The 12,744-nt window shown below is 44.4% G+C and overlaps 1 protein-coding gene across 1 annotated transcript in view; it reads right to left on the bottom strand.

Moving 5' to 3' along the window:
• The window catches only part of ZDHHC8 (zinc finger DHHC-type palmitoyltransferase 8), a 193,702-nt gene that overhangs the window by 14,798 nt on the left and 166,160 nt on the right, over positions 1-12,744 (bottom strand). Inside the window, exons 4-6 of the mRNA XM_065417664.1 lie at positions 10,439-10,611; positions 7,589-7,691; positions 2,461-2,552 (exon numbers count right to left, since the gene is read on the bottom strand). Of these exons, the coding sequence (XP_065273736.1) occupies positions 2,461-2,552; positions 7,589-7,691; positions 10,439-10,611 (368 nt within the window). The remainder of the gene's footprint in view (positions 1-2,460; positions 2,553-7,588; positions 7,692-10,438; positions 10,612-12,744) is intronic.

Here is a 12,744-nt window from a genome sequence, read left to right as displayed (position 1 = left end):
TTATCAGCACCTAGAAGAGTTTAGTTATATTAGGAGATGTGGGAAAGTTAGACCCTTTCTAGGGATGATAAAATTGGAACACAGGAATGATTTTGAGCTGGTGGATCTCTCCACATCACTCTTCTCCCCCAAACCCTCAAATTTTATTATGAAAGGAGCATTCCTGGGAGTTGGTTGAAAAGTGATAGAATTTTTCACTGCTTGGGGACCGATAAATGGAGGTAAAACAATTTGATAAACTTAAAGGAGACCGCACCACCATATGATACCCAGTGACATGAGATCAAAATATCTCCACTAGCTTCTTCTAATTTGGACAGTGGACAGGACACCTCAGCAGTGATGGTTTGCTTGGTGATTTCCACAGGTTTATGAGGGAGAAGATATGTGACAGTTTGAATGGGCCTTGTGTGACGAACTGGGACTGTTCTTACTGTGGTCTTTGAATGCTGACAGGGGAGTGTGGCTAGGATAGTCTGCATTGGGGGATGGGAGACTGACCAACGGAGAATACCTGAGCATGTAACATGAGAACCCAGGAAGGGGTTATAGGCCAGGTGACACCTTTGCCCGGGAAACTGAACAAAGGCTGTGGGAGGGGTCGCTGAAGGCAGAGTTTCAGGAGCTGGCTGGGGAGATGGCTGGGAGGCAGACGGGGCTCTGACCTCCCAAGGGGGCTGGGGCGCCCTGGGAGCCCAAGATGGACCTAACCGAGGGGGGTCCTGTTGTCTGTGCCTGCAAGACCTGGCTTGGACTGTATTCCTGTCGTCTAAATAAACCTTCTGCTTTACTGGCTGGCTGAGAGTCATGGTGAATCGCAGGAAGCCGGGGGTGCAGGGCCTTGTGTCCCCCCACACTCCATGACACCTTGATAAAACACTAGGACGATATTTCCTAAAATTCTGAGTACAGCAATGGCATTTTAAAAGTGAAGATACTACTCAACACTCTATCCTACCAAAGAGACTGCAAAGGAAAAATGACTGTCCAGTTTAGGTGCCTAATCGGTTTTAACATCCTGCTCTCCTAAAGTTGCTTGACCTAATTCAAGTGCTCATGATTTGGTCAGTTCAAGAAATTTAGATTCCACTTCCAGTGCTACCACTTTAACACTAAGAATAGCCTGCTAAGCTTTGCTTGCTGTCTAATCAAGAAAAAACACATACTAGAGATAATAGTGCGTGTGGGTTGGGACAGCTCAGCACCTTGAAAAGTACATTCAGCCCACTCCCTCTACAATTAAAAGGATGTGTGTTTCTGCTGGACAGCTCAGCACCTTGGACATCTATGTTCAATCTTTTCTGTTCTATAGCAACATTAATGTTCATGACCATTGTTTCAAAGGGCACAGGGACAAATATCTGCTGAAAAGTAGGGAACCATAAATAAAATCCAAAATTGCAAACCGTAGCACCAGGTGGGAAATCATCTGTTTTATGATGATGAAAGGTGTCTGTGAGATTGAAAGCTACAGCTGCCTTGAATTAATTATAAACCTAAGGGGCAAAAGGTTGGTTTTAGATACTTCATTGCTTTCCAGCAGTGCCTAGAATCTTTAATGTGTACTTTGGAGGGCAGTGTACCACGCAGAAAATATGTTGCGTTAGGAAGATTACAGCTGACACGGATCTGTCCAGTTATTGAATTTCACTGGATAAGCAACTTAATGAAGCCATGTTAGAGAAAAGCAGGGAGCAGGAATAGGCTATCAATCCCAATTTTTTTTTTTTAAACTAGTCTTATTATAAAATGGCTCAGTAAATAGAAAAAGCTGTCGATATGATATGGCCTGCTAACCATAAATACTTGGTTTGGGAGTGAAGATTGTGAATTATGTTAAATGAGAATGGCAAGACTAAGAGCCGTGCAAAGTGCAGGCACTGTACAAGCTTCCCCTCAGCTCTGCCAATGTCTTGACATACCGTACCTCTCCTCAGCAGATACTACTAGCGGGGATGAATGGGGCCAGACTCTGGGGTGGCTCAGAACATTACGTTTTGTTTACCTTGTGAGCAGGGCCGGTGCAAGGAAGTTTCGCGCTCTAGGCGAAACTTCCACCTTGCACCCCCCCCCCAGCCCTGCGGCAGCTCCCCGCCCCCTCTCCGCCCTGAGGCGCCCTCCCCCCCCGCGGCAGCTCCCCCCCGCTCTGCCCTGAGGCGCCGCCCCTGTGGCAGCTCCCCACCCCAGCTCACCTCTGCTCCGCCTCCTCCCCGAGCACGCCGCCCCTGCTCTAATTCTCCTCCCCTCCCAGGCTTGTGGCGCCAAACAGCTGATTGGTGCCGCAAGCCTGGAGGTGGGAGAAGTGGAGCAGCGACCGGGAGGAACGCTGTAAAAAAAAAATTGGGGGCACCGCTTTTTGGCGCTCCCAAATCTTGGCGCCCTAGGCAACCGCCTAGTTCGCCTTAATGGTAGCACCGGCCCTGCTTGTGACCCAAGTTTAAGAATAACATTCTTCCTTACCTGGGAGCCAGAGGGCTGCAGAGCACGTGTTCCACGTTACCACAGCATCCTCGAGTGAAAGGATTCACCCCCCCACGGAACTTACCCGTCACCTGGAAAAATATTCATTGCAGTGATCAACGCTCTAAATGTGGAAGAGGCACCCATTAACACTTAGAACCCCAAGAATGAGTATTCCAGTCCTCGCTGTTCTGCATATCCATCACGCTTCACTTTCCCCAACTGGAGGTGATTCTTTCTTGTAAGTGCTGCTCCCTCGCTCTGCCAGCCCCGACACCATAAGAAACCTTAACACAATTTCCTAAGCCCACACTTCCCCTTTATGCTACCATCTGCATGTAGGCTAAAGGCCCCCGCCCCAAAGTCCAGAGAACTCGAGGCTTCCTGTCTGCAATACACAGGCACCAGCTCCATCTCCCCGTATTCTTCCTGTTCCAGAGTTCTCAGTCTGCCCTCAGCCTGGCTGCCTGATCTGGCCTGCTTCCCTTTCCTCTGCCCTGGCAAGACATACTCTAGTAGCTCCTAACTCCCACAGACATGTCCCTTCCTATGTTCCTAATATTAGATGAGACCAATGGTTCATTTAGATCAGCATTCCATTTCCATCAGTGGCCAATCCTAATGCTTCTCTGGAAGGTGCCAGGAAGCCCATAATGGGCAGTTAGCTAATTCCCAGGCAGATGTTATAATTCCATATTTTCCTAATAGTTAAACCCCTCTAGACTGGTGGGATTCATTTAAAACTTTGTGTGCCTGGGACAGAGTTTCATGATAAGGGTCATTCTAGCCTTATAGATAAGAGCCCTGAGCGGATATAAAATTGATATCCGCATCCGATCCGCAAAAATGATCTGTGGATATCTGTGTATTTGCAGGGCTCTAGTTATAGAGGGTATGCAGTCATACCATCGTTGCACAGCGTGGGAAGCCAAAAAGGTAAAAATTGTCATACTTGGGTAAATCTCAGTAAAGCCAAATCCTTCAATACAGTGGTTGCCATTAAAATAATTAGAATTGCCATTTGCAAGTAACACTTTTTAGTCATGGTATAGTACAGGGAGCACCATATAACTGCTGTAAATTTAGAATAGAATCATAGAATATCAGGGTTAGAAGGGACCTCAGGAGGTCATCTAGTCCAACCCCCTGCTCAAAGCAGGACCAATCCCCAACTAAATCCCCCAATGGCCCCCACAAGGATTGAACTCACAACCCTGGGTTTAGCAAGCCAATGCTCAAACCACTGAGCTATCCCACCCCCCTAATTACTTACACTCCCCCAAGTGTAAAGATTAAATGGCAAACACTGTCTCGATGTTCATATTTTGTTGCTGGCCTTTTTAATGCAACAGGAACCTATTTACAAGGCCAATATAGGAGATCTTTTCTTCTGGAGATTGGAAGAATGGCTTGATGGCTAAAGCATAGTACTGGGAATCAAGTATCAGAGGGGTAGCCGTGTTAGTCTGAATCTGTAAAAAGCAACAGATGGTCCTGTGGCACCTTTAAGACTAACAGAAGAATTGGGAGCATAAGCTTTCGTGGCTCAGAACCTCACTTCTTCAGATGTATTCCTGGCTCAGCCACTGACCTGATGCCAGACCTTGAGAAAGGCACCTCATGTATCTGTGCCCATTTGTAATACAAGGATACTATTTCCTTAGCTCACAGACTGCACTGTCAATTACATGAATTATGTATAAAGCACTTTGAGATCCTCAGGTGGAAGGTGCTGTGGAACTGAAGGGTATTGTTCATTCTATTCAGGAACTAAAAATACAGTGATAAGATGACATCTTGTGTTATTTTGGTCCCATAAATGAGTTCCTGAGTCATTCCAAAAGCTCATGAAAAATGTAAACTCAACTATTATACACCCCGAAATCATATCCTCTTTAGTAAGAATAATCAGAGACAGTGAAACCTGGCATGGACACAGTAACCAAGAATTTCTAGCAAAACACCAGAAATCTGCACTACCTGGCTATAAAAAAAAAAAAAACCACAGGAGAAAAGGGGGACAAATGCAGCTGAGCACATTTTGCTTGTTCATTATTTCAGATGGTGAGGAAAGCGATTCAGTACTGAGGCTGCAGGAGAAAAGTGAATGCTTTAACACAGTGAGTCAGTGCCAAAGCTAGGAACAGAATCCACATTACCTCACTCCCGGTCCTACGCTTTCATTACTAGAATGAGCTTCCTCTGGAAAAGACCTGATGGATCATGGACCCCATCTTCCAATCAGGGCTGGATAGTCCACATGATAGAGAAGTTGAGATATTCAATGAAAGCTACATTTAGTCTTGGGCAAATGGCACCGAGAGATAGGAACTCCATTACAGATAGGTGAATCTCAAGAGATTTGGCAGTTCAGGTAAGCATACCACATTTGGATGCGTTATCCAAAGCTTATCTGAACCTCATTGTCCTGGAACTGCTGTGAGTCTTAACTACAACAATTTCTGACACTTTTCAGTTTCAAACTAGTTGGAAATTCAAGGAGACTAGAATTTTCTAGTATTTCTTCTTTCTGGCCCAGGTGAAATCCAGAAGGACTATTTCACCCAGGTGCAGAGGGCTAGCATGAGGCCTATGCACAATGCCACCAAGTCTTGTAACATGATTTGAGCCCCTGATGCAGACAGGCTTGCCGTGAGGCACAAAGCTCTGGGCCTCATGCAATTTTCAGGCTGCCATGGAGAAAGCCCCCTCTGAGTGGCTGCCATTTCCCAGCCCCCCGGGGAAGGACAGCCAATCCCAACATGCATTAAGCAAAGCATTTTCCCCCTCCCCTCAGAAGTGACATGAGTTTTCAGGTAAGGGGTGTGACGGTGTGTGAAAAAAACAGCCATACCGTTTTCACAAGAAGGGAGGAGGAAGCAGAAAAAAACCAAGCAGTGTCACCTAGAAGAGTGGTGATGGGTTATTGCACCTCAGCCACTAGACCTGTCAGATGTGGAGTCTCATAAGGATCAATTATCTCTCTAGTCCTATTCAGCGTCTACATGCAGCTACTGGGTGAGCTGGTCTGATGGATTCAATTCCCAGCAGCATGAAGCTGACACACAGCTCTACCTATTCTTCACCACAGGTGACCATACCACTGCCACCAAGAGGGCCCAGAGCTTGGACAAGTTCAGCTCATGGATGAAGAACAGCTGGTTGGAGCTTAACCCCAACAAGACAGAGGTGATGCTGGTGGGCAAAGGAAAGCAGTTTAAAGAGTTTACTGACACTATGAAGTTTCCTTTGGTTGAAAGCAAACACCCACAACTGGTTTAGATTCCTCGCTGATGCTAAGCTATCATATAGCAGCTTTGCAAGTAATGTTTCCTAACATGCCTGACTGCCCACAGGATGTGATGGAGTCTCTTAGCCAGTGACTTGGTCTCAGTTATTCATACCTTTGTCACTTCAGCACTTTGTCTGGACAGCATTCAACTAGTATAGAATGGTGCAGCACATCTTCTCAGCAACACGGGCTACAGCGAGCACATCAAACCTGTCCTCTGCTCTCTGCATTGGCTTCCCATAGAATAGGATCAAGTTCAACATCTTGGTCCTTACCTTCCAGGTGCTCAATGGCCAGGGCCCAGGATATCTAAAACAATTGTCTAAAGTTCTGGGATGAGAATTTATGGTCAACCACTCCCCTCCTTGGGCACATCTTCTCAGCAACACGGGCTACAGCGAGCACATCAAACCTGTCCTCTGCTCTCTGCATTGGCTTCCCATAGAATAGGATCAAGTTCAACATCTTGGTCCTTACCTTCCAGGTGCTCAATGGCCAGGGCCCAGGATATCTAAAACAATTGTCTAAAGTTCTGGGATGAGAATTTATGGTCAACCACTCCACTCCTTGGGCACAATGGCACTTTCTACCACATAGGTAAGCCTCATCTGTGCAGAAGACAAAGCTTTCTCCAGGGCTGATCTGAAACTGTGGCATAAATTTGCCCAGGAGCTAAGGACCATTACAACCATCTGCTCCAAGTGAAAGGTGCACTCTATCGATCTGCCTTCTCTGACGCACACAGAGCAGCACGTATGTTTAAAGAGAATCCCTCCCCCCAAACAAACCCCTACCAAAACAAAACACTCCACTGCACATGCAATTCTCCATGTGGGGAGAGGCTGAGAGAAAGGATGAACCACATGTGACAGACGTTAGTCACATTACTTAATACATTCTTGGAAGATAGTGAGGAGTGAGGAGGGCAGTATTAGAATCTATATAAAATAGAGGACCCTACTGGAGCTGCCCCCTTGTCTCCACCCTCGGAGGGTATGAGTGAAGAATCTCCAGAGCTGCAGGAGGAGAAGAGATGTGTTGGGGGACAAAGGGCAGATGTGCAGGCACATAAATGATGTGGGCCGGAGGGTTGGAGCAAACGTTAGCGGGGCACAAAGCTAACTGTTAGGTGTGTCAATGTATGGCTGGGGAGACACCATATTCATTAATTGGCATTTTGGGAAGATGCTGATAGATTCCCTGCATCAGCAGGCAGCACATTCTACACATTTGAATAATTTTGTGGCAATTCAAGTTCCACTGGGTATTTTGTCACAAGATGTTGGCCAGCACAGGTTTTGGAGCAGCAAAATGAGCTCGGATCAGTGTGTATGTGGCAATGAGCTAGCTCAAAGCTGCTCATTGTTACACACATTGTGGGCAGGCAGGGGCAGCTGACAGAATCAACAAAATCAGGAGACAGAACAGAGCGCGATTTAATCTTTTTTTTTTTAAAATGTGACAATTCTTTTGAGTCTGACTCATGAGTTTGGAACTTTTGAGGTTGGCAATATTCCATGCACCACTTAAACCCTGCTTTGAGGACTTACGTAGGACTTGAGTGGTACATAGGCCTGTGCCGTTCCTCTGTGCCTGGGAGCTTGCCCAAAATTTAGTCAAACAGAAATTTGAGAAGAAAAGTTACCGAACCTTTTTAGACCCTCGGTAAAGCATCAGTTTGAGTGTTAGTGTTAAGGTTTGGTCAGCTGCTGCTTTACCCAACCTGATTTGCCCATCTTTAGATACTATATCTTCTCTTTATCGTCTCCTAGGAAAGGGATCCTTCTCAACTCTCACACCTCTAATAAGAACATGGAGGTAGAATTGTTTTCTTACCTGCTCATTGGTTGTACGCCCTCGTGCCACTAGAACAATATGGAAACCTGTGAGACCAATGACTGGGATAAAGAACAATCCAGTCACACACATGACAGCCATGCTACATCCCAGAGTTAAGGAAACTGTGTTCAATGACAGGGAAAAGGGAGATTGGGAGTGGGGGGAATGGAAGAGGAGAGAGAATTCCCTAAACTAGAAATCTAGTAATTAATCCCCACCTTTCTTTGGGGTTTTTTAAAATTTCACATTGAAGTAGGTCTTGGAATTAAGCACTAGAAATTACTTCAGTCTATCAGTGCTGTTAGTTTCTTGTTTAACATGAGTCCTAAAGTTATCTGCTCCTCAGTGTCCAACACAATACTGAGTATTTGGAAGCCATAAGGTTCCCATGCCTCCCTTACTACTTTACTTTACTTCATTCTTTCTACAGTCTATAGTACAAGGGTCGGCAACCTTTCAGAAGTGGTGTGCCGAGTCTTCATTCATTCAATCTAATTTAATGTGTCACGTGCCAGTAATACATTTTAATGTTTTTAGAAGGTCTCTTTCTATAAGTCTATAATATATAACTAAACTATTGTATGTAAAGTAAATAAGGTTTTTAAAATGTTGAAGAAGCTTCATTGAAAATTAAATTAAAATGCAGAGCCCCCCGGACCAGTGGCCAGGACCCGGGTAGTGTGAGTGCCACTGAAAATTAGCTCGCGTGCCGCCTTTGGCGCACGTGCCATAGATTGCCTCCCCCTGCTCTAGTAGCTTCAAGGAGCTAGTCAGCTGGTCCATTCCTTTGCAAGACAGATGAATACAATCATCTGGGACTGACCATGCCCTAGAATGTCAAGGTAGCAGAGTAGTGATCTCTCTCCTGCATCTCTCCAAGCTGTCCTCTCATTTTAAAATGCACACTGGAATTTATACAGGGCCGGCTCTAGGCACCAGCAAAACAAGCTGGTGCTTGGGGCGGCACATTTTTAGGGGTGGCATGGCCGGCGCCAGAATGCCGCCCCTAAAAATGTGCCCCGGCCGCCCTAGCTCACCTCCGCTGCCGCTCGCGCGCCGCTGCTCCCCCTCCCTCCCAGGCTTGAGAGCCTGGGGGGAGGAGGCAGGGCTGGGGATTTGGGGAAGGGGCGGAGTTGAGGCAGGGCCGGGGGTAGGGGTAATTAAAAAACGGGGGGGGGGGGGGAGGGCGGCCAAAATTGTTTTTGCTTTGGGCGGCAAAAATCCTAGAGCCGGCCCTGAATTTATAGCACATATAGCACTGTGAAAACCCATGATCTATGAAGATGCAGGATCCTCAACAAAAATCTGCATGGGGACCTGCAATGATTATCAGTGCCCAGTGGCTTAGGCCAAATTTATATGTGGTGGAAGATGGTGTAACTATAAGCACTTCAATGGAGTTGCTTGTGTTTACGCTAGGTACTAATCTGGCCCATGTGATGTAGATTCAGGTAAATGCAGATGTTCAGCTTCCTCTTCACTGAAAAAGCAGTCCCTTCACCAAGCATTTTGAGAGACAGAAGCTAAATAATAATTTAATGGTCTCTTTTCTTTTCTTTTTTTGGCAATGCTAAATTTTACATCCCAGCCACCTAACATGTTGAGAAACTATTGGTTGGCATTTTTAGTATCATAAAACTATTTTCTAGCATGAGACTAAAACTCCCTATATTGCACAGAATGCTGTGAACTGACTCAAACACTACAGTATATTCTTCTGGGAACCTTGGTACAATGCCTAGTGCAAGCTACTGAGTCAAGAGGTGTAAATAGTCATATGACAAGAATGTCTGGATCCCTGCAGAGCTAGAATGCCACGCTGCAGCATGTCATGCAAATCTTCCACAGCAGCCAGGTCAATCAGCCCCCCTTGAAGCTACTATGGCAGAAGATCCACCGAATGCTGTAGAAAAACCACCTTTGGAGGATCAGCAAGGAGCCCTGGATCTTGAGTGGTTCTGAAGATCCGTAGCTCCCACTGACTAAATGCAGTGGGAAGACCAGTTTTGATTATTTCACCCCCTTAAATGGGTCTTGAAGTATTAAAAGAAGCTGAAAAACAAACAGAATGTTGATTCACTGATTTTAGTTGTAACTATTCAGTAAAGGCTCTATACCCTTCGAGTCAATGAGAGTTACTGGGGATCAGCACTTCTGAGGATCAGACTCCAACTATGGTCCCCAGTTCATATAGAATTGTGAAGCTTCTTTTTGTTGTTCTTCAATCCCCTTAATTAAAGATAATGTTATAATTGATATAGTGCTTTATGGTAAGTCCTCACCACACAGGCTAGTGGATCTTCACCTGGTATCCCCTCTCCTTCTAACTCTGCTTCTTCCATCTCTTTATCTCATTCAGATAAGTAAAAAAAGAGGAAATGTTTTTCTATAAGCCAAGACATCCATATAGAAATCTTTAATCCTGAAGGATCCCAAAGCACTTTACAAAACATGTAGAGGGATATATAGCTACCACTCAAATGCAACCACCTCTGGGGCAAAGTAATTGTTTTAAACACAGTAATATTACCCAACAGTCTTGGACAATACCAGTAGGAGAACCATATCCAACTGAAATTAAAGGGAGGATTTTAATGAAGCAGTATGTTGCTTTCTGTTATGGCAGCTGAATGACAGAGATATACAGACGCTAAGCAGCAACTTCTGAGGCAATCAAGGCTTCCGTAGGTCAGGCAAATGCTGGGGAGAAATTGGTTTGGGTTTTACAACAGAAGAACATGGGTATCAGAGAAAGGGAACCAATCCCATCATTTCCTGAAAGGCAAATCTTATACAAACAGTTTCCTTACGGCACCTCGACTTCTTAAAGATTAAAAGGAAGGATACGTAATGGTGGTGTGAGCTGTCCCCAGCTTTTCCATATGGTTTAAAATATAGATCAGCCCAAAGCTGAACACTCCAACCATGTGTGTGCTTAAGGACAGCAAGAAGAGGAAAAAATATCGGTAGTTCCTCCGTCCTATGCAATTGTTGACCCATGGGCAGTGATGGTCAAAGTCCTTGTAAAGAGATGGAGAGACACGGAATAATATCCAAGCAGTGAAAGAAAAACATTGTCTTAGAAATAAATGTGAACCATTGTGCTACATCCATCCAAAAAAACCCTGAACTTCAGGTAAAATCAGATTAGGTTTGGAGCTTTACAGATTGGCTCCATCCTGACATTGCCTGGCTGCCCAGGTAACAAAACAACATACTACACCCTCTTTATAAGATTCTCCTGGGACTGAGGGATTCTTCTGACTGTAGATGAAGACACACCAATAGGTTTAAAAATAAAACAGAGGTGTACACCACATTGTGGGGCGAAGACAGTTTCTCTTCTTCTCTGGCTCCTGTAGCATTGTATAGTTATCAGAGTAAGATTATCATAAATTGCAGTGTCCTGAACCTGTAACATCCCTGCCAACTGTAGATTTTCACACACACCCCCACTTTATATATGTAAAAGTTCAGTAAGGATCCAGGGGGATTTATTTTGAGGTTTTGACCTCTTGAAAAAATATTTTTTGGCAAAGCTCAGGCAGGAAGCAATATCTGGCTAATAAGTGGGGGAAAACTCTGGATGAAGTTACAAAAATAAACACTTGAAACACCCAGTTTTTCCTGATCAAGAGTTCACATGTGCCACAAGGCTGGATTAAGGAGATACTTATAATGAGGCCATAGACCCCTTTAAAGCTCCATAACACCAGTTTTATATGGCTGTAACTCTGGTGACTTCACTGGGGTTATTCCTGATGTACACCAGCGTTAATCTGAGCATACTCAAGCCTGGAGTGAGCAAATTTATTCTATTCTGTTCTCTTCACACCCACTATAGTATACCTTTTATTCCTGTCAAATAGTGACTTATCCTTTTCTTTGTAATACTGTTATATTTAGATAGATACCTCCCACTAATGGCAAAGTGTTTTTTTTTTAAAGTAATTTGTAAATTAGCTATAAATATGTTGTGCGAGAGACATGTGCAGCTCAAAATATTTGGAAATAAAGATATATATTTAAACCTCAGCTTTGGGCACTTCCATGAAAATTTGTCCTGAAAATTTATTCTATCACAAATTCATTTTCAGGTCCAATTGGTCAAACCAAGTGTTATATTTCACTTGGTTTTGTTTTTTAAGTGATGTGATAGAAAAGAGCACCTATCCCTGAAAGCTTGGAAGGTGTACATCGCTTTGCACATCTCCGAATCAGAATCAATCTGATTGTTTGAAATCAGATGTGCTCAAAAAATCTGTCTCTAGGCTAAGAGCTTTTATCGTGCGTTGCAACCCAAAGGTGAAATAAAAGATACAAATTACAATTTCTTCCTAAAGGAGTATCCTAACAGAAATGCCAATAGACTTTTTTACTATAACTGTGTCCAGGCACTACTAGAATGTACAGGTATACTAGGGAATAAGCGTCACAAGAATCAATAAGCAACTTAACTTGAGACTGCAATTTATTGATTAATGAGCCATTAATGCCTTTGCTTGTATCCCTCGGTAAGCAATCACATTTTAATTATATAGCAAGAGATTTCCTGTTAGCCAATCAGAACAGCAAGTAATGCTCAGCTGGTCTAGGCATAAGTAAAACTCCTCAGAACTGGAACCCACTGCAGTGGAGTCTTGCATTTTGACTTGCTCTGGGTTCCAAGCCATTTTATTTTTAACGAGAAGTTACTCTGGGATTCCCTCCCACTTTCCTCTCTGACTTCCCTGGAATATTGTGGCTTCGATGCCACTGGCGACATTAGGGCTGCATGGAATTGCAAGCATTTACACCAGTTAGTTTCAGGCAATCTTGTGCTGGCAACACTTCCTTTATTGAAAATGGGGTTTTCACACAGAAACTGAGGGGTAGGAGGAAGGATTTCAAATTTCAATTCAAAATTTAGCTTCACCTAAACAACATTTAGAATTAGTGACAATGTTGATGTTTTAACTCAAAACTCTGAATATATGGTCCAGTTTTCTAGTGAAAAAGCCAGCTCCATCCAACAGCCTACATCAGCCCAACAAAATGGCTGTCAAGGCTGCCCCTGTCCTTTCTGGAAGACCTGCTTCTTCCAGCAATTTATTTCTCCCCATATCCCCTCAGCTCTCGCACCTTGCTGACTCTCCCCATGACAGGCCACTGGA

The sequence above is a fragment of the Emys orbicularis genome, chromosome 16 (genome assembly GCF_028017835.1).
Source record: "Emys orbicularis isolate rEmyOrb1 chromosome 16, rEmyOrb1.hap1, whole genome shotgun sequence".
NCBI classification, from domain to species: domain Eukaryota; kingdom Metazoa; phylum Chordata; order Testudines; family Emydidae; genus Emys; species Emys orbicularis.
Note: the sequence above shows the minus strand (reverse complement) of the source record. Positions and strands in the feature narration are given on the sequence as shown.